Source organism: Aspergillus uvarum (assembly GCF_003184745.1).
Source record: "Aspergillus uvarum CBS 121591 unplaced genomic scaffold BO82scaffold_50, whole genome shotgun sequence".
In the NCBI taxonomy this organism is placed as follows: Eukaryota; Fungi; Ascomycota; class Eurotiomycetes; order Eurotiales; family Aspergillaceae; genus Aspergillus; species Aspergillus uvarum.
Window position 1 is genome coordinate 25002 of NW_020291347.1, and position 21588 is coordinate 46589.

At 49.9% G+C, this 21588-nt stretch overlaps 9 protein-coding genes across 9 annotated transcripts; 4 read left to right on the plus strand and 5 right to left on the minus strand.

The window, feature by feature from the left end:
- Nucleotides 1-1050: 1050 nt before the first annotated feature.
- On the minus strand, nt 1051-2087 carry BO82DRAFT_315990 (uncharacterized protein; the record flags this gene model as incomplete). The annotated part of the gene is made up of 3 exons (XM_025632557.1): nt 2021-2087; nt 1262-1958; nt 1051-1210 (listed from the first exon to the last, which is right to left on the minus strand). Coding segments are annotated over exons 1-3 (915 nt in total), but the record flags the coding sequence as incomplete, so codon positions are not given.
- A 723-nt stretch (nt 2088-2810) lies between these two features.
- BO82DRAFT_289734 (Zn(II)2Cys6 transcription factor) lies at nt 2811-5474 on the minus strand (the record flags this gene model as incomplete). The annotated part of the gene is made up of 6 exons (XM_025631663.1): nt 2811-3948; nt 4000-4595; nt 4636-4998; nt 5059-5170; nt 5226-5323; nt 5379-5474. 6 exons carry the CDS (start codon nt 5472-5474, stop codon nt 2811-2813), a joined length of 2403 nt encoding a protein of 800 aa, XP_025489184.1.
- Nucleotides 5475-5755: 281 nt separating this feature from the next.
- BO82DRAFT_341239 (class II fructose-bisphosphate aldolase) lies at nt 5756-7089 on the plus strand. The gene is made up of 3 exons (XM_025633540.1): nt 5756-5903; nt 6020-6532; nt 6669-7089. Exons 1-3 carry the CDS (start codon nt 5797-5799, stop codon nt 6940-6942), a joined length of 894 nt encoding a protein of 297 aa, XP_025489185.1. The 5' UTR covers nt 5756-5796; the 3' UTR covers nt 6943-7089.
- A 134-nt stretch (nt 7090-7223) lies between these two features.
- Nucleotides 7224-9542, minus strand: BO82DRAFT_356794 (flavin-containing monooxygenase). The gene is made up of 3 exons (XM_025635834.1): nt 9143-9542; nt 8678-9086; nt 7224-8624 (listed from the first exon to the last, which is right to left on the minus strand). Exons 1-3 carry the CDS (start codon nt 9354-9356, stop codon nt 7403-7405), a joined length of 1845 nt encoding a protein of 614 aa, XP_025489186.1. The 5' UTR covers nt 9357-9542; the 3' UTR covers nt 7224-7402.
- Nucleotides 9543-11329: 1787 nt separating this feature from the next.
- On the minus strand, nt 11330-12109 carry BO82DRAFT_356795 (EthD domain-containing protein). The gene has a single exon (XM_025635835.1). It carries the CDS (start codon nt 11895-11897, stop codon nt 11493-11495), a length of 405 nt encoding a protein of 134 aa, XP_025489187.1. The 5' UTR covers nt 11898-12109; the 3' UTR covers nt 11330-11492.
- A 1115-nt stretch (nt 12110-13224) lies between these two features.
- Nucleotides 13225-14145, plus strand: BO82DRAFT_394151 (uncharacterized protein; the record flags this gene model as incomplete). The annotated part of the gene is made up of 1 exon (XM_025638716.1): nt 13225-14145. The coding sequence occupies exon 1, from the start codon at nt 13354-13356 to the stop codon at nt 14143-14145; it is 792 nt and encodes a 263-aa protein (XP_025489188.1). The 5' UTR covers nt 13225-13353.
- A 1-nt stretch (nt 14146) lies between these two features.
- On the minus strand, nt 14147-15537 carry BO82DRAFT_385419 (uncharacterized protein; the record flags this gene model as incomplete). Its single annotated transcript, XM_025638180.1, has 2 exons — nt 14147-15409; nt 15491-15537. 2 exons carry the CDS (start codon nt 15535-15537, stop codon nt 14248-14250), a joined length of 1209 nt encoding a protein of 402 aa, XP_025489189.1. The 3' UTR covers nt 14147-14247.
- Nucleotides 15538-15790: 253 nt separating this feature from the next.
- On the plus strand, nt 15791-18537 carry BO82DRAFT_316003 (Hsp70 family protein). Its single transcript, XM_025632558.1, has 9 exons — nt 15791-15954; nt 16023-16531; nt 16585-16629; nt 16693-16765; nt 16822-17083; nt 17135-17237; nt 17293-17426; nt 17484-17697; nt 17763-18537. The coding sequence occupies exons 1-9, from the start codon at nt 15846-15848 to the stop codon at nt 18135-18137; spliced, it is 1824 nt and encodes a 607-aa protein (XP_025489190.1). The 5' UTR covers nt 15791-15845; the 3' UTR covers nt 18138-18537.
- Nucleotides 18538-18664: 127 nt separating this feature from the next.
- BO82DRAFT_341249 (uncharacterized protein) lies at nt 18665-20756 on the plus strand (the record flags this gene model as incomplete). The annotated part of the gene is made up of 1 exon (XM_025633541.1): nt 18665-20756. The coding sequence occupies exon 1, from the start codon at nt 18789-18791 to the stop codon at nt 20754-20756; it is 1968 nt and encodes a 655-aa protein (XP_025489191.1). The 5' UTR covers nt 18665-18788.
- Between the last annotated feature and the right edge of the window lie 832 nt (nt 20757-21588).

Here is a 21588-nt window from a genome sequence, read left to right on the forward strand (position 1 = left end):
ACCGGGCACTAGGATGAAAAGATCACGCTTTCTGAGGTAGTTTGCTTGATTACGGAAGACTATTGCGGCCACTCGGCAATAGAAATTTTGCCGGTAAAATTATAAGCAAAAGACAAACCCGGCAATAATTCTAATAGTAAGGAATAATGAAAGATAGTTTTTTGTAAAGAACTCTAAAAACATTGTCTTTAACCCTAGAAAATGTAAAAGATCCTAATATAAAAAGAGGCTGAGTTGGTTATATAATTTAAAAAGCTTTTTTAAAGAATAAAGAAAAAAGAAGGGAGGCGATAATAAAAAACTAGAAAATAATTTAAAAAGTATTTTAAATATATAGGCTCTGGGGGCCGGAGGGGATAGCAGTAGAAAAAAAGTAAAGTAAAAGACATTAAAAAAAAGCTTAGTTATAGTAACTATTTTAGTAGGCGGTTACTACTGCGGTAAGAATACTCAGTAAAAGAAATTCTATTTGCCGAGTGGCCGCAATAATCTTCTGTACTAGATAATGGGTAACACTTTTTCTTTTCTGGTTTATGGAGGTCTGCCCGGTCAAGGCATCCGTCAGCGTACAAATGGCTTTAAAATACAAAAACATCTGTCAGCGACGATAGGCTCGTTATCGTATTCTCTGATTGCTGTGCATCCTAATTCGAATAATTTTTGTGGCCATCTTAGCCACTTTCTGATTCCTCATATTCGAGTCGAGACTTTCACGGTCCAGGTCAGTAAGATTTGTAAGTATAATTCTGCCTTCTTTCTCTCTTCGGAGTCCATTGCAATTGGAAATATCTTATTCGATTCCACCGAGATGATATAGATGTAAACGGTCAAGTTACTCATATGTTGGGCTCGAGACTACGACTGTCACGAGCCAGATCGTCTTCTGCGAATCTTGCATGACTGTAAGACAAAAAGAAAACATCCAATCTAGCATCGCAAGAATAAAGGCTATCTGTGCTTAGAACAGGGGGAGTAGATATACAAGAAAGCATTGAATCCAAGCATTCAGAGGATGAACCTGCTTTGGCCAAGGGATGCCGACTATAATCCATAAAGACGTCGCGGGTTCAGGATCATCACATGATGCCATTCATCATCGGAGAGCCATTTCCGCAGGCTTTGGAGCCACTTCAAGTCGTCCACTTCTAAATATGGAGTCTCCGTAAGCGCTTCTTCACGCGCCCTGACCTTCATCAGAGGTGTATGGGGCCTATTTCCATTAATATGAAACACTTCGAAGGGGGACAAGAATGTCACGTACCAGTCACTACCCCACACTACTTGTCTTGGATTGGCATCCATGAATGCGCGAACAAGCGGCTTGAGATCATCATAATCTGGAGCTTCCTTGCTGACACGATAGGGGGCACTGATCTTGATGTACAAAATTCCATCTCGAACCAAATCGATCAGCTCTTGGAAGCCCTCTTGCCGAAACACGTCGCCGTGCAACTCAGGAGGCAAAAGACTTGCCCCCTTGAAGAGTGCAAAATGATCGGTTACGAGGCGACCGCCCAAGGGAGCTATTTGTTGGGTGATAACCGGCTTGAGCTTCACCCAGAATTCAGGGTGCAGTTGAGTAAAAGCCATGCTCCAGGCGGGGAATCGACCCTTAAGCGCGTGCGCATGTTCGATGAGGGCCTTCTTTTGCAGTTCCACGTCATGCATAGCGTTGTAGCGATAAAGATTGACCCTGATACCGCATATACCATCATCATACATCTTTTGGAGCTGGTCCGTAGTGACGGTCTCGGGATCAATGACGCCAATGCCTCGGGTATTTTTCCTCCCCAACTCGGCGATGAACTTCGTGAGACTTGTACAATCAGCGCCATAAGACAGCCCATGGGTCAAGACAGAGTTGGAAAGACCAAGGCTTTTCTTAAATTCGTTGTATCGCTCAACAGTAGCCGGGGGCGGGGTCAAATGACGATCGGGTGCGTAGGGGAATCTTTCCGCTGTCGATAATCAGTTTGTAAGTCGTGGCACAATCCTAAGAACTCATGGGGCTGCATCATACGTTCAAAGATGTGATGATGTACATCCCATCCTCCCTGGGGGAAGAGCGATGGAGTCATTGCGATAAGTTAGAGCGCGTGGGATGCAAGTTCAAATCGCTTCTGGTCACAAAGGGGCCAATGAGGTCGTTCACTTTAGATAGATGAGAAGAGAATATTAGATATAACGACGTGAGGACAAAAACAGATAACGTGAGCTCGTCCTACTATTTTTGCGATCGACTTGGAGTATCAATCCGAGAACTTGGTCTGGAAATGCCCGCAATGGAGGGGTGACGAAAGCGGATCCTGAAAGGAACACGGAGGCTTCCGAAATTCCTCCATGGTACTTATGATATCGACAAAGAGCCTCTCGTCACTAGAAGCCCGATTGAGCTTTCCACGTAGCTCTCGGAGCAACCCGGATTAGTGACCATGTCGTCAAGAGAGCGAAATATGCGTCTATTCGAAGACGGGGCTCTGCCCCTTTACCTCCACAGATTGTTGACTCGGGGTCGGTGGGGACATGGATGACCAATAGGCGGTGCTGTTGCCGATTACGTTAATCCATCTTTGCAGGCCTTGAAGCTTTGAACTTGTCGCGATGAGACTTATTCCATGGCCAGCTATGTCATTATTTTCATGATTAGGATGACACTATCGCCCTTTGACATTATAGAATGGGCTTCTCATGGTCCATCAGTACAATGCCCTTTTACATACCAAGGTGATGTCAATGACATTGTAATTTCCTGTGCACGAAACGGAAACCGGAAAAGGCAATTTGAATTCATAGAGTAGAAGTAATGAGGATCAACTTAATTGTACAAACTGCCAGAAAGTATCATCGAATGATTCTTCCCCGCTTAAAAGTGGAAAGCACGAATCTAGTGAGTCAACAAGTGCTTGTTCTGGTGGCGCATCAGCCTGGCCTCTACTGCTAGCAGGTCCATCCTGGGCGTCAAACCCGACAGGAGAGACAACTGGGAACGTCAATGGGCGAGACGTGGGCTGATTTGATGTTGATAAAAAGCCGTCATTAGTCGAAAGGGAAAAATTCCACCCTGAAAAGCGAGTCAGAGATGACGCGAATCTAGATGAGAGCGGCGCCAAGTTCCTCTCGGGAACTCCGCCCCTGTCAAGGATCGTGACATCTTGTGATCGCTGCGATTGTAAAGCTGAAGTGTTGAGTGCGCTAAGCCTCTCTATCAGAAGGTCTGCCGCTCTTTCCAGCCTTCGCTTGGCCTTTCTCACGGACGGCCACCATTCGCCCCCGGTACTTAACAGATTGGAGCAGAGACGCATGTTTTTCGAAACGCTTGGTAGAGATACTGATTGCTGCACCGATGGTAAGCCGCATACCAGATAAATTAGTATCACACCGGCGTGGAAGATGTCCTGCACGCTCCTCCAACTGCAAAATAATTGTTCAAGCTCATATAGCTCCGAGTATATGGTGAGACGCGCTACAGCTGAGTCATAGCAAAGACGGCATGCTTCAAGGCTGGGCTTCCGAAGGGCCTGTGATGGCTGAAAGAGAAGCATTATTGCCGAGTGATATTGAGCTTCTAATTTTAGGCGAAGCCTTTTACGTAGTAACTCATCAGGAACTGTTAATTGGTCCACGACGCCTGGAATATCATGCCGCCACATCTCAAGTTTGCTCTTGAGAATACCTTGTTGATGTTCGAGATCTGAAGGCCAAATGAACAGGTTCTGCTCACATGACGATGGGCAGCGGTACAACAGTAATTTGATGGCTGAAACCCAACGATCCAGAGCAAAACGGTGTACTGTATACGGCCAGACACCGCTTGGGTCAAAGCTTGGGGCTAATGAGCCCCACCTATCAATGCTGTCGCCCTTGAAGTCGAGTGCGGGGTCGGGCCTCTGAACGTCGAACGTCTCGTCTCTAATCCCAAGCGGTCTCCCTTGTATTGTTGAGATTGACCTGTGATGATCAGAAAATGGAATCGAAACTTTTAGAAGCTAGAGGGCTGACCTGTCCAGTGAATAGACAGTCCAAAAGACCATCCGTCGAATGTGAATAGGAAGGCGATTGTGGGGACTTGCAGCCATTTCACGATGTAGCCCAATATCAACACAACTCGCCATGCAAAGATGCACCATCGTCCAAATATTTATATTCGATGGTGTCATCAAACTGTGTGCAATTAGAAGCACCAGAGATTGTATAGTTGTGAGAGATGGAGCAGCCAGGCAATAATCAGCTATAGACACAGCTGCTTTGTAGAGTCGTTGGGGGGAATCTTCTGAATGCTTCTGACGGACCTTGAATATAGACGCTAGACTCAAAGCCATAAGCACATGAAATGCCGCGGTGTATATGGAGATTGATGTTTCGTATCGACCATCTCTTATTTCCATTTCGCCATTATATGCAAATGCCGGAGCATCCTCGGGCCAGCCTTTTCTTCCTAGCGTTGGAGAGAGTGGTCTTGAAGAGAAATCATAAACCGCTTCGCAGATTCGACACAAAGATTCCGGGTCGAGTACAGGAAAGTCAGGATGTACAGTACGGAAGTATTCATCCAGCAAATACTGACATCGAGCACGATGTGGCAATTCCTGAGTAAACTGTCAATACAACCCCAGATGTGTGTGTTTTTTTACTTACTTGACGAAGCGTAGCTCTCAACTGCTCCAAAGTAGTATGATGCATGGCTATTGGCGCCTGCCTCGGCGTTGAATCAGGCGAGGATTGAATACTGAAAGTGCTTGCACCAGCAACACCAACAAGATGCGCGAAAAGAATACCAGTGGAAGTGCCCATATAATATGTTTGTCGGGAATCCTCGTGCAGCGACACTTGTCCTAAGCTATGCGCCACTGCACGAACCTCGTTGGCAATATTTGAGTCACCAGGGGGTGATTCCCAGCAATCGGGCTGAGGCTCACTCGTTGCGCCATCAAGGGACTGCGATGATCTGGCGACGGCGATTTCGGGGGCGATTGCGAGAGACGAACGTGCCTCGAGGGTCTCTTTCGAGACCATCGTCGACTGTGTGGAAATTAATTTCGCATCGGCGGAATTCAGCACCGCCTGGCTTGAGCCATCGAGTTTTGGGCCGGCGGAAAGGTCCACATGCGGTAAATGTGTCTGTATGATCTGCTCTAGCCACTGGATTCGTCGAATACAGTCTGCAGAAAAGCTGCGATGGATATCAGCAAGTGGAAACTGCCAGAGTCTCGTCCAGGCATCCTTACCTACGTGGTAATAGCACATCGCCAAGCCTCCCATCTGCATCTACACAAGTGGCGTGGGATTTGAGACAGTTCCTGCATGCCGGTACCTCTCCATCACACTGTTGATCGTTCAGATTGGTGCCTGATGAATATGGCAATCGAACTGTAACGCACCTTGATACGACGATTTCGACAACGGATACACGCCGACCGAACCTTCCGGACAGGCCGAGCGCCGGTCGGACTGTTGTTGGTACCTGTCTGATTCATGGTCGCATTTTCCTTGTATTCGTGCAGAATAAAGGACCGCCAGATGGGGATGAATAGAAGTTGGTGGGGGGGCCGAAGACCCTGCAAGGTTCGCAACCTTGTTCGCCAAGAGGTCTTTACTAAGGGGGAAACGGATTGTCCCGAGCACTGGAGCGTTCCGTCTACGCTAATCCACTTTCGGCGCCGCGCAAAGGACCTATTACAAGCTTATGGATATTTATCTGGCCCATCTTTCCCCGGTTTATTGGGATGACCTGAAGAGACGCATTAAAGCAATCTTATTTCAATTTGGTCCAGGCACAAGACTCGATAGACGATCAGAATGGTTTCCGGTCAAAAAGATCTGGCTGATTTTCCAGCCAACAATCTTACGTGGAGAATCTTGCACGATGCCGCCGAAGGGGGTTACGCTGTTGGTGCTTTCAATTGGTATGAGCTCCTCATTTGTGATACTACAAAAGAATCATATCATGGATGTCATTCGGTCCGTGGTACAGGTTATATTGATTCTCAGTAATTGACTAATCGTTGGACAATCACAACAGCTATAACAACGATGGTGTCATGGCGGTCATCAGAGCGGCTGAAGCCAAACGATCTCCTGCCCTGATTGAAATCTTTCCGTGGACGATGCATTTTCAAGGCCCCCACTTTGTTAAATACATCGTGGAAGCGGCTCACGCGGCCTCGGTTCCGATTGGGGTTCATCTCGATCATTGTATGGACCCAGCCGATGTTAAGCAGGCCTTGAGCTTGCCCATTGACTCCATCATGGTGGATGCTTCAAGGCTGGAGCCAGAAGACAACATTCGCTACTGTCGGGAGATCACAGAGTTGGCCAAAGCCCAAGGCATCACTGTGGAAGCAGAAATGGGCCGTATCAACGGCGGAGAGGACGGCATCCCGGACGCTGGTCACTTAGAAGAGATTTTGACCGATCCTCAACACGCAGCAGATTTCACACAGCGAACTGGTGTCCATTTTCTGGCGCCCTCCTTCGGCAACATTCACGGACCCTACCCTGAAGGCGGCTCCGAGAAATATTGGCAACTTGATAGGTACGTATCCATTCGGCGATCGAAGGCGGATATGAAAGGGGAGAAGAATCGAAGAGAGGACGAAAAAAAGAAACAAAGAAAATCGCGAATTGAATACAGGGAGAAAAACAGTCGTATCTCGCTGACACATGTCCAGGCTCAAGTCAATTGCCGACGCCATTGGGCCCGCAGTCCCGCTAGTTATCCACGGGACACACCCCGTGCCGGATTGGCTTTTCCGTAAGGCCATCGACACCGGCGCTCGTAAGATCAACATCAATCGGAATGCCCGGGATGAATACACCAAGTTTGTTGCTGAAAATGCGGGACGCCTTGAGCTCACGGCTTTGAAAGAGCAGTCAGTGGCTATCTATCAGAAATCTGTCGAATCCTTGATGGATGTCCTTGGTTCGTCTGGCAGGGCTCCCTAGGCGGCGAAAGATGCACGGCGCCATATTGGAGCCGAGCTGGACAATAGGAAAGAAATCTAGCCGCTAGGGCTTGGACGAACCTACGTCCGCTGCATTTATCTGTCCCCTGGTTGGTGGCCGCGACTAGTTTCTTGGCTAGATAAATCCTTCTAATGTTTCCAAATATCATTGCCATGATGCTAGCGTGATTATTTCATTCAGCGTAAGATCCTGATACCTACAGTCGCTCATACTTAGCAATCCACCGAATGTACAGAATAAACACTTGGTTCTGCACTCAAGCGCAGATGACCGTGCGATGTACCTCCTTGATTAAACTCACAGCATCCGACAGTGGTCCCACTGTTTCTCATACTAGGTACCTAGTTACAAAACTCATCAGGTGGATGAAACCAAATCCCGATCGTTGTACAACACAATTATTTGAACGCGAACCATCAATCTATTTCAGGTATGAGATTTAGACTTTGTACGGGGGCAGAGAAATGCCTTCCCTTAGAGCTTTCAGTCGTAGAGCCAACAGTTTAGAGGCATAACGGGTCATTGGAAGGGAGCCAACCATAATCCACAGGTTGGGCAACCCCGTCTCCCGGTATGCAGCCTTGTACTCGCCTTCCTCGTCGATTCCCCAAATAGATCCACATCGGCTGGCAGCGTTCTCACCAAGAGTAGCTCGAATAGAGTCAAGCATGTTTGAAAATCCGGTGGCAAACACAACTAAGTCAAACTCCTTCTCACGACCACCGTTCAAGATCACCTTATCTTTTGTAAACTTTTCAATAAAGCCTGGCTCCACTGTGATGTTGCCGTTGATAATCTCTTCGCAGGCACCGGCATCGAAGTAGAACCCACCGTTTCGGGTTTGGCCCAACGTGAAGTTGCCAGTATCGCGCTGGCCGCGCCATGTTCGCAGGCCTCGGGCATTAAGAGCTTCAAGCAGAGGCAAGTCGAGTTCCTCAAGGACTTTAGCAGTGCGCCTGGCCAATTCCTCGCCGGGTCCAACTGGCGTCGAGAACATAATACGGTCTTGTGTTTCGGTATCCGGGAGGTTACCATTCTTGTCCGGCGCATAATCTTTAAGCATTCGTGGAACCGAATGGGTCAAAGACATGACGTAAGTCGGCGACCGCTGGAGAAGAGTTACATCAATTCCTAGGCGGGCGCACTCGTAAGCTGTATCGAAGCCTGAGGATGAGGTACCAACAACGCAGACCTTCTTTCCGATAAATTCGCGCGCACTCTTCTGGGCGCTGGAGTGACGGATTACTCCCTGAAAATCATCCATACCAGGCACTGCAGGAGTAAAAGGGACACCGCATAGCGACGTGGCCATAATAACTTGTTTAGGGTGCAGTATGCGAGTCTCGTTGCCCTCCTTGTTAATTACCACAGTCCACTGATTATCAGCATCCTGCTCGGCCTTTACAACCTCCGATTTGGTCCAGACATTGAGCTCCAGAGCGGAGGCATACCACTCCATGTACAGACCCTGCTTTTGAGCTGGGGTATAAGTGGGCCAATACTGAGGGTATTTGAAGTATGGTAACGCATCGGGCCAGTGTGGGAAGTGCAGAGAAAGATACTCGTAACGCTTTTTCCAGATATCTCCGACTTCGTCGCTGCGTTCGATGATCAAGTTTTCCATACCAAGAGCTTTCAGGCGCGCTGCTATAGCAAGGCCACTAGTAGTAAGGATTTAGTTGTATATCATAAAGCCACATGCATGGGTTCTTACTTTTGACCACCCCCAATAATCAGTACCTCAGGATCAACAATGTTGATGGCCTCAGATCTCTGACTCTCCCAGCTAGTGATACCGGTCATGTGTCCATCTGGTGCGGCCTGTTCGGGGAACTCCTTGAGACTCTCGGCAACAGTATGCATGGTGTAGATCTTCCAACCATCTTTAGCCAGGACAGCATTGATAACGGCCGAAGCATGCACAATTTCAGTGTCGAAGGATACCACAAACTGCAGCTGAGAAAAATCAGGGTATGGGCGAGACACCCAAGGCGCAGGTTCCAGAAAATTGAAGTTTGTAGCCTTGGTTAGAGGCAAAAGGTCGGAAGCGGCTTTCAAAATTGCCTTTCTGAAGTTGAATGTGCGGAAGTCCCAGGTGAATGAGAGCTTATCACGCCACACGCCTGTTATCCGATGTCAATTAAAATCGAGTTCCGGAACTTGTTTGTGGGGGTTTCACCGTAATCGAGGAATAGCCCGGCGAAAGTCTGCGCATCCCCCTCTGACATTGCTGTAGATAGTCGGGCTACGATGGCCTCAGCTTCCTTCCGGGCATCGCAGTCATCAGGAATTGTAACGCCTAAGACATCGGTCGTGGGCAGACAGTGGTTATATTTGAAGTCGTACATGAAGTCATCCGCGACGGGCTTTTCGACCTGACTGTGGTTGAGCATTGTACTGTTAGACTGGAATTTAACCTTAGAGAGGAGATCGGTTCCAGCGGGTCTTGGAATGTACGGTGCCCTTCTTTTCGTATTATGATGGGACAGATGCTGAAAGGGTCCTTCAGGCAATTTTCATAGCCTGGTTTTGCAGATTGGGAATTCTAGAAAGCTGCTGATAGATTATGTCCAACGATGAGTAAGAGACCAAATTACCTTGCTATTCAAAAGGCCCAGCGACCCCCTTATCAACTAATGATCGCCTTAGCAGGAAGAATTTCAAGCCTTTCCAGATATCGCATTTGTTGACCCGATACGGTATCAGTTCCACGGGAGGCGCGGAAGGCTCCGGACTCCGGTAAAGCCCGAGAAGCCTTTTCTAGAACTGGTCACAGGCTTTTTACAGCGTCACCGTACCTGGAAACTACTGGTGTACCACTATTTCCTCACTATCACAATTACTTCAGGAGACACTTTGTGGGAAAGTTCCACAAATCTGAAATCGCTGCTTATGGTACTCTCCAAAAGTCGGATCACGCCAGACCCATCTTGATCATTTGCTGACGCGCTAGCTTAGAAAGGAAACACTGGATCTGAAGGAATTGGTGTGCGAAACGGCGCGAGGAACAGTCCTAGTTGGGATACTTAAATTATTAGGCTTTTACTGAAAGACACGGAGCAGCATGCTCCGAAGAGAGATAATTGCAATATCTAAATCTTGAATTGCAGCCCTATCTTCTATTGCCCTGGACCGAACGTGTGGCGATGTAGGCAATGCCTCCTACTTATAATTTTCAGGCAATTATGCGGGAGAACCCGCTGAAGTACGCCTTGTAGGCTTTTTGCGGATAACAACCTTCTGTGTCCTGACACGTGATAGCGATAGTAGTGTTTCCGTCTGGCATATGAAACATGATATTTCTTTACAACAGACCGTAGCAACTTCAGTGGCAAAGAAAGGTCACAATATTTTGCCGTCTGTATAGCATTAGTATTGTTTCTGAAATCCTTAGCGTTAATCTACGCTGCCATCTCCTTTTTTCTTCTTCTGCTTTAAGAATATCAATTCGTCCTGGAGTTCATTTCAGGCGACAGGACGACAAATCACACTTCCCTTTATAAAAAGCAAAACAAGCAAACCATTGTCAATTGAAGACATAAAAAAGATGCATTGTTGTAGAAGTTATGCAAGATAAGATAACAAAAAAAGGGTTAGTGCACAGTGCTTTTACTAGCGCTATATTCAAATCAAAGTATAGTTACGGATGTCTATACATACACACTCAGATTCCATTGCTAGACCTAGTTATTCGATATTAGTTAGCTATCTAATTAATGATTTCTCTTGTGTGTTCGGCCGCACCGCCCTACAATCATTGGCTTTTAGTGCCACCACACCCATTATTTGCAAGTCACACGATGACAACACAGCGTGACAACACAGCGTTGCGGGGCTGAAAGACACGTAGATTCTGCGGATAAATGCTTATAACAGAATATAGTAGGCACTTCCTCTTGTAACCCCTGCAGATAGTTATACTTATTATCTTCTAAAGGCCGCACACCTCAAGGTATGATGGAAACCAGCCTAATATACGGAAGATGCTAATCAAAGATCTGTATATATTGCAACTACTTAAGACAATTAATAAGATATAAGCCTTTGCTCTAAATCTTAGTATTCCATCTGCCATAAGTCACAAGCTTAATGTGTAGGTCAGTTCCATAATTCGGCAAAGTATCAGCATTTGTTTAATTTAATTATAGTAGATTATCTGCCAAGACGCTTCTCGGCATTCGTGTTGGCAGCAATAAAAAGAATTATTATATTTATTCTAAGACACTTGTATTATCCTCTTTATCAGCTCTTCATACTAAAGTCACCGGACCATGGATTAACTGCGGGGATGGAGAGATCAATTAGACTGATTTTAATAAATAAACAATCAACTACATTCTAAATTTCCCATGTATGGCGTCAAGCGAAAAAAAAAAAGAAAAGAAAGGAAAAAACCCCCCCCCCTCCATAGTGAAAACTAAGAGGTAGGGCAAAGCATGCACAAGACTAGATTGATGCGGCACAATCACCACTTGAACAAAAAATTCATTCACCTCGCCCTCTTACCCACCAATCGCCTGTTACAACCCTCAAGGCGTCGACACAAATGGCCCTTCAATCTCAGCCACATACACCTTGCTGCGATTCATGAACTTTTTTTCATCCTCTGCAATCCGGTCCCCCTGTTCAGCCAGCTGAGCCTGAAATGCGCCCCAGTGCTGCATATCTTCGAAGATCATTTCGACGCACACATCCCACGGAAAGTCGTCCACCTGACCTGCATACACCTTGGCGAGGTAATTGGTGTTCGATGGATCGGTGGAGGTTAAATCCTGGGGGTGTCGGACGAGGTACCAGCGCTGGTGGAGGGTGGGGAAGGAGCTGCCGGCGATTTCTTTGGCAAGAGGCATGTGATGGTTTTCGTAGTAGTCTTTGAACTCTTGCGGGGTGACTTGGGGGCTGCGCGAGAGGAATACAATTGCCTTCAACGCCATGATGGAGGTGGGGTAGATGATTTTCCAAGTGGCCGAGAGAGGTCTAGTTTGGCTGGGGCTTGATGGTGGGGATAATAAGGATATTACTTCATGCTGAAGAAGGTTCTCAAGTTATATAACCTCGGAATGAGTCAGAATGGGTAAGAAGAAACAACTAAGAACCATCGTGTAGATGCAGGAAGGTTCGAGCATTGGAGCACATAAGGCTGGGCTATACAACGGGAAGAAGCCTGTCAGCTTACATGGTCGGTTCTCTGTAGACTGGGCGGTCAAGCTTAATATGCATCGATACAGACGCCCCATCTATACAGACGCCCACCCGACCGTTGCTTAAGCCTCAGCCCACGGTCGGAATTCTTCTCCCACCCTCGGAAACAATGTAGGATCCGGAAAATAGTTGGTGAATGGACTGTCTCCTCCATGTTCATCCTGGGCAACAAAACGGGCCACTAGACACAATGCTCTAGGCTTTTCGCAGTTTGAGATTCAATGTGTACAATTTTGATCATATCAAACTACACCACTTGGATTGGTTCCTATGTTCCATTTCGGCGTACAAGGGCAACCCTGATATTCTTAGGTGATATGTGAGCATACTTGTAGTCAAGGATATCGAACTCATGCTGGTGTTGGTGATGGGCATGCCTATACGGGAGCGTCCACTAACTAATGTGAATAGGAGACTCAATAGATCATCCGTTTCTTGACGCTTTCAGCCCCATTCTCTTCAAGAAGCACAAGCCCTTTTGCCGAATCCTGAGTAAAGACAGTCAAGGTATTTATACCGACAGCAAAGGCTAGGAGGATATCTTATCTTTGAATTGAATGGGAGAGTCGAGATTGATCGCGTCTGCCCTAATCAGTCAAGAATCACAAGAGTGCCACCACGATTGACTGACAACCCCAACACCCCACCCGACTGATTCGTTCTCGTGCGCTAAGTAACAGACAAGCTAAGTGGAGAAGCTAAGCTGGGCCCGTCAGAAGCTAGAACGTGTACGGAATACTTAACAGGGATAAGAAATTGCGGCGCAGTCAACGCGCAGCACAGCATCAGCACTAGAGGTCATGCCGGTCATGCCTAGAGCCCCTGATTGGTTCTTGTCGCACCATCACCACCCCAGCCCTAATTTAAGTCGACAAAGGATGGAGCTCAATCCAATTCCCACGTTGCGTAGCCTTATCCACTCATCCCATACCTTTCCGTCTTGGGAAATTGAACGGTTCTATGGTAGAGTCGTGCCCTGCAAGCGTCGGACTAGGCTATTGTCCGTCGCTTCAAATACCCGCTGGGAAGGCTTAGAGAGTAATAGCTCTAGAACCATCGCTTGTCACGCGAAGTTGCTAAGAACCGGCCGAAGGCACCCGCGACAGGTACCCAAAGAGGTTCTTTCACTCAAAGACAATACGTCTATCGTATTCCCAGTAGTCTGTCCATTTTCACTCAAACTTCACCATGGAGGCAAAAGACAAAACCCGGGAACATTCAACACCAACCCCCTCGTCGCGCGTCTCCTCCTTCCTCTCCCTCAAGAAATCCCAATCCTCAACCAATAAGCCAGCACCAGCAGCAACACCCTCACAGCCCCCTTCACAGCGAAACCCGCCACCTGCACCCCCAAGAGCCCTCTTCACCTCCGCCCAGGAAGAAACCGCCGAACTCCTCAAGACCATCCACCACGCGCGCACGCAACTCCGCGAGGTGCAGCGCCTCTACCAGCTGAAGGCGGCGTGGCTAGATGCCACCGAGACGCGCTGGATCGAAGCCACAATGGCCGATCTGGCCGATGCGGTGCGCGCGGCCGCCCTGCTGGTAGAGCCGGCACGCGTGGACCAGGAGACCCGGCGGCGGGGGAGTATCGGTCTCGCGACGCAGTTGCGCTGGGTGTGTCGCGATAGTCGGCGAGCGCGGTTGCAGCGCAGTCGGCTGCTGATGTGTCATCGGAGTTTGATTGTGGTGTTTGAGCGGTTGCGCGGGGTGCACGGGTCGGATTATGGGGGTGCGCGGAAGCAGGAGCTGGAGCAGGAGGTGATGGAGTTGCCGGCTGGGGAGGTTGTAAGGCCAAAAGACCTGAGTGCCGCGGTGGAAGGGTTGGCTACGGAGGGGGAAAGGGATGAAGGCGTGGGAGGGGGGAACGGGGGCCTGGAGGAGGAGCTGTTGGATTTACTACGCTGGAGACAGTCTAAGGGGAATACTACTGCTGTTCGTCGAGAAGAGGAGGAGGTTATGACGGATGGAGGTGTTTGAGAGGTTGATGCATGTGGTATGGCTAATGGGGCTTCTATGACTTGCAGGTGCGGTGTAATTATGATAGCTAGATACAGTTTACCAAGATGTTCGTGTTGAATGTCAAAGCTGCGCGATCGTTTCCTCCACTATCTTCTGAGGCGTAGCTAGTCGTTGCCCCTGTTCGTCGCTGACCTTGACCACTGCTGGTAGGGTTGCGATGGATTGCGGCTGTGCATCCCCCCAGACAAACTCGAAGAAGCACGGCTGAGCGAACAGCCAGACACCCAGATCAGCGGCTTCCTTCACCACGCTTCTCAGATGGCGGCGGACATCCGGATCAGAGAACTGTGGGTTATGGAACGCTGCGAACGTCCGCGAGAAGTCTTCCACAAGAGCAGCGATGTTCCTCTGTGCCGTCGGAGACGAGGTGTCGAGGTACTCGGCATGCAGGTGGGACGTGAGCATACGCCACGCAAAAGCCGCATTGTCACTCGGTACCGCAGCTCCTGTGGATGGGTGAGCGATTTCTCCCTCGTAAGTAGCTTGAAAGGGTGGATAGAGCGATCCACCAGGCTGGATAGCCTCTAGCAATGTACGAGCAAGGATTTTGGTCAATGCCGCTCGTCGGGCGCGACGGTTCGCCAAGGTAGCGGCCAGCGGGCCAGAGAGGAATGGAAGATTGTATCGAACCATTTCTTGAATCTCTGCCGCGGAGGGCTGGGCGCTATCGCCACTGTCGGGGGCGTAGTAGTTGTCCACATGCAGGCTGATGTGATCGAAAAGGGTTTGGATGCGAGAACTCACGGTTCGATCGTCGGCAGGTGGTGGGATGAATGAAGCCAAGTCGAGAGACGAGCTTTTTTCCGCTCCCACAGCGAACAAAGCGGGAATCGGACGAGCTTGAACGGTCGCTGGTGATTTTGCCAGTTCTACGCCATCCCGATCAGGGTTTCGAAGATTGCTCGCTCGGCGAGGAGCATTACGTCTGGACCGGAAAAAGAGCCAAGCGGCGAGGAGGGCGATGATGACGGTTCCAGCAATGGATCCGACTACTGCACCTGCCAAAGCACCACTACTGACTCCATGACCTGAGCTTGGATGGCTGGTAGCGGTCGGAGTATGCTGGGAGACCGAAGAAGAGGTAGTCTTGACTGGTGTCACTGATGAGGAAGCAGATGGTGAACGGGTAGTTCCCAAGGGTGTAGTGCCAGAGGGGGTAATGCTAGAGGTAGTGCCAGAGGTAGTGCCAGAGGTAGTGCCAGAGGTAGTGCTAGAGGTAGTGCTAGAGGAGGCAGAATATGAGCTTGAGATAGCTGAACTCGTGTAGTATCCAGGCTCAGGGCTTGAAAGGGTCGATTGTGACTCTGCCACGGATGTCTGCGCTTGGCGAGGTTGCAGTGATTCCGCCATGGTCATGGGTGTGAGAAAGCCAGGCGACAGAGGGCTCAGCGAGCGCTAAAGTACTTCCTCGCCCCATCATGACTAAAGGTTGCTCAATCGAACGCAGAAGTTCAATGCAGGGATAAGTGGCAGACTAGCTAGGGTTGCGAGCCATGGTCGAGCAATAGCGTCGTTTAGTCAATCGGACGGACATTTTAGCCGCATTTAATAAAGCGGGGCACCAGATTGCACCTCCCAGCCCAATTTAATGAGTAGGCGTCAGCTCCTTTTCTTGCAGGTAAACTTATCGAAGGCAATTCCCCTCATTCCGTCAGACTATGAGTGACATTGAGGCCCTCGGGCCCCCAAGGAAGGTCTCTGCCCATGAGGAAGAGGAGTGGCGACCGGACATCGTGGTAGGGGTTGACTTCGGCATGACACACACTGGTAGGCGCCCAACCATCCAGACTCTCGCAGTCTAGAACGCTGATTAGCCCCAAATCCTGGTCGAGCAGGTGTGGCCTATTCCTATGGACCAGACTGGCCGCCTCCCAAAACAATCCAGCGGTGGCCGGGCAAGCTGCCGGGAGAGCTGGCGAACAAAGTGCCTACATGCATCACGTACAGCTCTGATCAGACCACCGTCAAGGCTTGGGGCTTTCAGTGTGAGTCAGACAACTCAGAAGAGGAGTTGAAAGAGTTCTTCAAGCTTCACCTCTCGCCTCAGCATCCCCGGGACGGTGGCCCCAGCTTAGCAGAGGCCCAGCGATGGTTCCAAGACTATATTCGCTGCGTCTACCGGCATGTCGTGTCATATTTCGACAACACTATTCCGCAATTTGTCACGCAGCGTGTGGAATTCCTCTTCAGCGTTCCAACAACGTGGAAGGACGTGCGCATGGTGGAAGAAACCCGCCGGCTGCTTGCTCAGATCGTTGGCGTCCAGAATCCCAACCATCGTGCCTGCATTGGGTTGACCGAAGCCGAGGCAGCGGCAGTCTACGCCGGAAATGAGCACTATCGGGTCAGCTCCTACTCTTTTTTTCTCCAATCGTTGCCCTCAGCTAACGGCCGCAGCAAGATGATACAATTATGGTCTGCGACTCTGGTGGCGGAACAACAGTATGAACCCCCTTAGTTCCAGAGTGATATTGTCGCAGATCTGCAGGCCAACACGAGTTATAGGATGTGAATGTCCTCAAGCTTCTTTCCGCACGGAGTGAGCCTACGCGACTCTCCCAGCTTGGCCATGTAGAAGGTGATTCGTTACGTAGCAAGGGCATTCACCATCGTCTCCGGCTAATATTGCATTAGGACATCCGATCGGCTCCGTGTTCATCGATAGAGAAATCTATCATCTCATATGCGACCGGCTGGAAAGAATCAGTGGTCACTTACGTCTATCTCCCAGTGCGACCGCCTGGAGGATGACCTTCGGTCGATTCCAGCGGTTCAAATGCGCCTTTGGCACCGAGGCCACAATAGCACCATGGCTCAAGCTCGATGTACCATCTCTGCAAAGTAATGCAGACTTTCCAGAGGCGGACGTATACGATGGCCAGATGCAGATCGCTTGGTAAGTGTGCCTGTCGAATGATGACAGCTATGGTAGCTGACCAGGCAGCAGGAAGGACATCCAGAAATGCTTCGACACGAAGGTCGAGGGGATGTGCCGGCTGTTGGACGGGCATATCCAATATCTGCGCGGGCAGTATCCCAACGACCAGATTGTAGGCTGGTTGAATGAGCCGTGGACTTGACTATAGACACTAACGAATTGTATAGTCATATCTGATTCTGTCTGGTGGGTTAGGCAGCTCGCCGTACGTGCGGCAACGACTGCATGAGAGGTATAGTGGGTCGGGCACGACACGCGGTCCCTTCAGTGGCTCAATGCAAGTCCTCACAGCTGATGAGCCGTACGTGGCCCTTGTACGCGAAACCATCTGGGTTGCTATTCACATGATTCTCTTTAGACAACTGGTCGTCGTCCACGGCTTGGTCATGGACAGAACTCAACAGCTCAAACGCGGGGTCGTCACCTTCGGCTCCCGCTGTGCGCCGGTCAGCTACGGGATCATCTGCAACAAGCTCTATAGCAAGGACTTCCACCTGGGAGAACGAGTCCAGATCGATCCCCGTGACAACCGGATGTATGTGCTCGACCAGATCGACTGGCTAGTGATACGGGTACGCAATCCGCCTCACTGTAAATTAAGTTCCTACCAACTGACTAACGCTCGCCATCATCCAAGGGCTACCCCATTGACTCAACAGGAGTGACCAAAGAATTCCACCTCAAAACAGACGTCGGGAGGGAGAAAGATCCCTGGAAAGTCCAGATCGTGATGTCCACCCGGATGCCCGGGGAGCTTCCCCGCAGTCTGCACCAAGAGGGGGTGCAAACCGTGTGCAACTTGGACATTTTTACGGATAATGTGGACAAGAAGCTGAAGAACCGTCATTGGTACAGTTCTAAGCCTGCGTTCTGGCGGACCTCGTTCGAGGTGAAGGTCGTAGTCGGGCCTGCAGACCTCACATTCCAGCTCTGGTCAAAGGGAGAGCGGATTCGAAGCAAGCATGAGCCTATATCGGTACATTGGATGCCTGCGGACGATGTGGGGTTCTAAGCGATTCCGGTTGCAAGAACAGGTCTTCTAAGGACGTTTGCCTAGTCAGCAGGCGCTGCTAGATCTCGTTTGAAAAAGAATACGCATCTCTGGCAGATAGAGTTAATGTGTAGAACTCCCACAAATCGATGTCATCTTTAGTCCAGATCAGCAGCGCATCTGCGGGGAAGCAGGGTACATGGTCAATATTCCACCAATGATGCCGTGCATTTCCGAAAGGACCGTGCATATTCAGGCTATATGAATGGGGTTCGGCTATGTCTACGCCGAGGAACCGCGATCGGCATAGAGCATATGTTGAGATGGTTGCAGTCTGTTCCCAGAAGCAACAACTCGACCCTCCAAGACAATCTATAAAGCTATAAAGTGGTTTACAGGCGTCCAGTATTGTGCAAGAGGCAGGAAGAAGAATTTGACGAGTTTCAGTTGCAGCTTGGGCCCGCTGATGGGTTGTCGTCACTTATTCCCAAGCTTTTGCAACTTATATCAACAATGCTACTTAAGCCTTTCTTTGCCCTCTTTGCGTGCCTCGGATTCCTATCATTTCTCGAGCCTGTGAGTGCACTCACAGAGAATACTAGAACCATCGACCGCCGAAATGTCATCCGCAGGTACAATCCCGTGCGCACAAACCTGTCGACGACCACACCAATGCAGGTCGGCAACGGGGATTTTGCCTTTGGAGCGGATATAACCGGACTACAGACCTTACTGCCCTTCAATATCCTCTCGTCGTGGTGCTGGTGCAACGACTCGCTGCCCATTACCGCTGGGCAGACCGAGCCCTCCGACTTCACAGGCATGGACTGGTGGACGCACGACCGCCTGGTCAACTACGATATCGCGAATCCCGCCGAGGCGGCTATCTCGCAGTGGCTCATCGCCAATCCCCATCGGGTCAATCTGGGGCGGGCTGGGTTCTTATACCAAGGGAAAAATATCACGGCAGCGGATGTGACTGACACGGTGCAGACCCTGGATTTGTACAGCGGGATCCTGATTTCAAGGTTTGAGCTGCATGGGACGACTGTCTCGGTTCGAACAATTGCAGATCCCTTCTCTGATGCTGTGGCTGTGGATGTGCAGTCATCTCTTCTGGTGGATGGCTCCCTGAGCGTCTTCTTCGACTACCCTTTGACCACGGGAACAAACAAATTCGAGGCTCCCTTTGTGGGAAATTGGAGTTTGGTCGAGGAGCATACCACCCGCTTACAGAGAGCAACATCGCGAGAGGCAGTGGTTGAGCACACTCTGGGGGGCACGACTTACTACAATACCATTGCATGGGAGCAGGGCGGCAATATCCGCGGCGCAATCAATGGAACGCATCGCTATTTCCTCCAACCCACTGGCAAAGGAGGGAAGTTCACTTTCACCTCTTCGTACACGCCGTCGATTCACGAAGCCATGAGGTCGTTTGCAACCGTCGAAACGTCCTCGACGCAGTGGTGGGCGCAATACTGGGAGTCCGGCTGTTTCGTCGACTTGACGGGCTCCAACTCGTCAGATGCCGCAGAGCTCCAGCGCCGCATTATCCTCTCGCAGTACCTACTTGCAGTGAACAGTGCGGGTCACGATCCACCGCAGGAATCCGGCCTGCAGAACAACGGCTGGTACGGCAAGTTTCATCTGGAGATGGTATTCTGGCACCTCGGGCACTGGGCCCGCTGGGGCAAATGGGAGATCTTGAACCGCAGTCTCGGGGTATACGAGCGGTTCCTGCCATCGTCGATTGCGCGCGCAAAGAACCAGGGATACGAGGGCGCACGCTTGGGCAAGATGAGCGACCCGTCTGGTGCCTCCGCTCCGGGTCCACAGAATGCCCTTTTGATTTGGCAGCAACCCCATCCGATGTACTTTGCGGAACTGGAATATCGAGCCTCGCCAACCGTAGGAACATTGCAGAAATGGGACACAATGCTCAACGAGCTCGCAACCTGGATGGTGTCGTACGCGTGGTGGAACGCGACGACCCAGGTCTATGACCTCGGCCCGCCGATGTATCCGTCCTCGGAGAACACCAGCCCCAACTCGACCTACAACCCAACATTCGAGCTGGCCTACTGGCGGTTCGGACTGAAAATTGCCTCGGACTGGAAGAGACGACAAGGGCACGAAGTCCCAGAGTCCTGGACGCACGTGCGGGAGAATCTGGCACCGCTGCCCGTCGTGGACACCGCGTACTCAATCTGCGCAGATCTGCCGGATATGTGGACGGAGAGCAGTTATACGTCGGACCATCCGAGTCAGATTGCAGTGTATGGGCTTTTGCCACCGACGACTGGTGTCAATGTTTCGGTCGTCAATGCCACGATGGATCGCATCACTCAGACTTGGAACTTCTCCAAGTCTTACGGATGGGACTTTCCGATGTTGGCGATGACTGCCGTCCGGTTGGGGAACGTCGACGAGGCGATCTCGTATCTGCTGCACCCCAACTTCCATTTTGATGATGTGGGCAACCCCGTGGGGACCGTGGTGCCCACGCCGTATTTCCCGGCTTCGTCGTCGTTGTTACTCGCGGTGGCGATGATGGCTGGCGGTTGGGATGGTGCTGAAGGGATGCATTTTCCACGAAGCTGGAAAGTCAAGGTGGAGAACTTCGTTCCTGGGATCTAGATACTTCACATTTTATATTAAACTTTTTTTTTGGCACTAAGCTCTCCTAATTTGTGAAAATGCTTAGACATTCACTAGAATGTTGGGGAAGCTGGTTGACGCAGAAGATTTCCAAAACGAGAAGAGCGGACCGATATCTTGCCAGAAACAGAAGCGGTAAGATTCCTATGGCAGAATGGCTGGTATCTGACCGCCTTCTGATATTGCCTTCCCTGCCAAGAACTCCTGAATAGCATCAATAGTCCTCATCTTCATTTAAAACCACATGTTGTGGTTACTTCCTTGATGTCTGAGAGCACTATCAGAGACTCCAAGTACAAAGCTGTGTTCTACGCTGGCGAAACTGTGAGTTGTCTAGATTCGACAAGATGCTTGTGCATATGCTCAAACTAAATATTGATGGCTCAGTCCACGCAAGGATGGCAGCCAAAGGTCACTCTAGAATACTGCGCCTGTTGTATGTTCCAGAAGATGCACTTTGAGTGCTGAATGTGGAAGATCCAGAATGAAATTTGTAGAAAAGGTTTGACTAAGGAGATCAAACATGACATCAGCAGCACCTGATGGCTCTTTCTAGGTTAAAATGCATGTCCTGTCGACCGAATGAGCGTGCCAGAATTTCACTTCACCCATCATTAGGAAATTCAACAAATTTGCTTAACAGTATACGAGGAGGAAAAGCAAAAGCATCACAGTGAGGATCTTCATACACGTGAAACCTTCATGAGACAGTCCATTGCGGTCTTTCATAAAGATCAGCGCCTCCGATGGATGCATCGTCTTGCCAGCGGTGCCAAGAAAATGATATATCCCACACCATCACTCGCCAGGA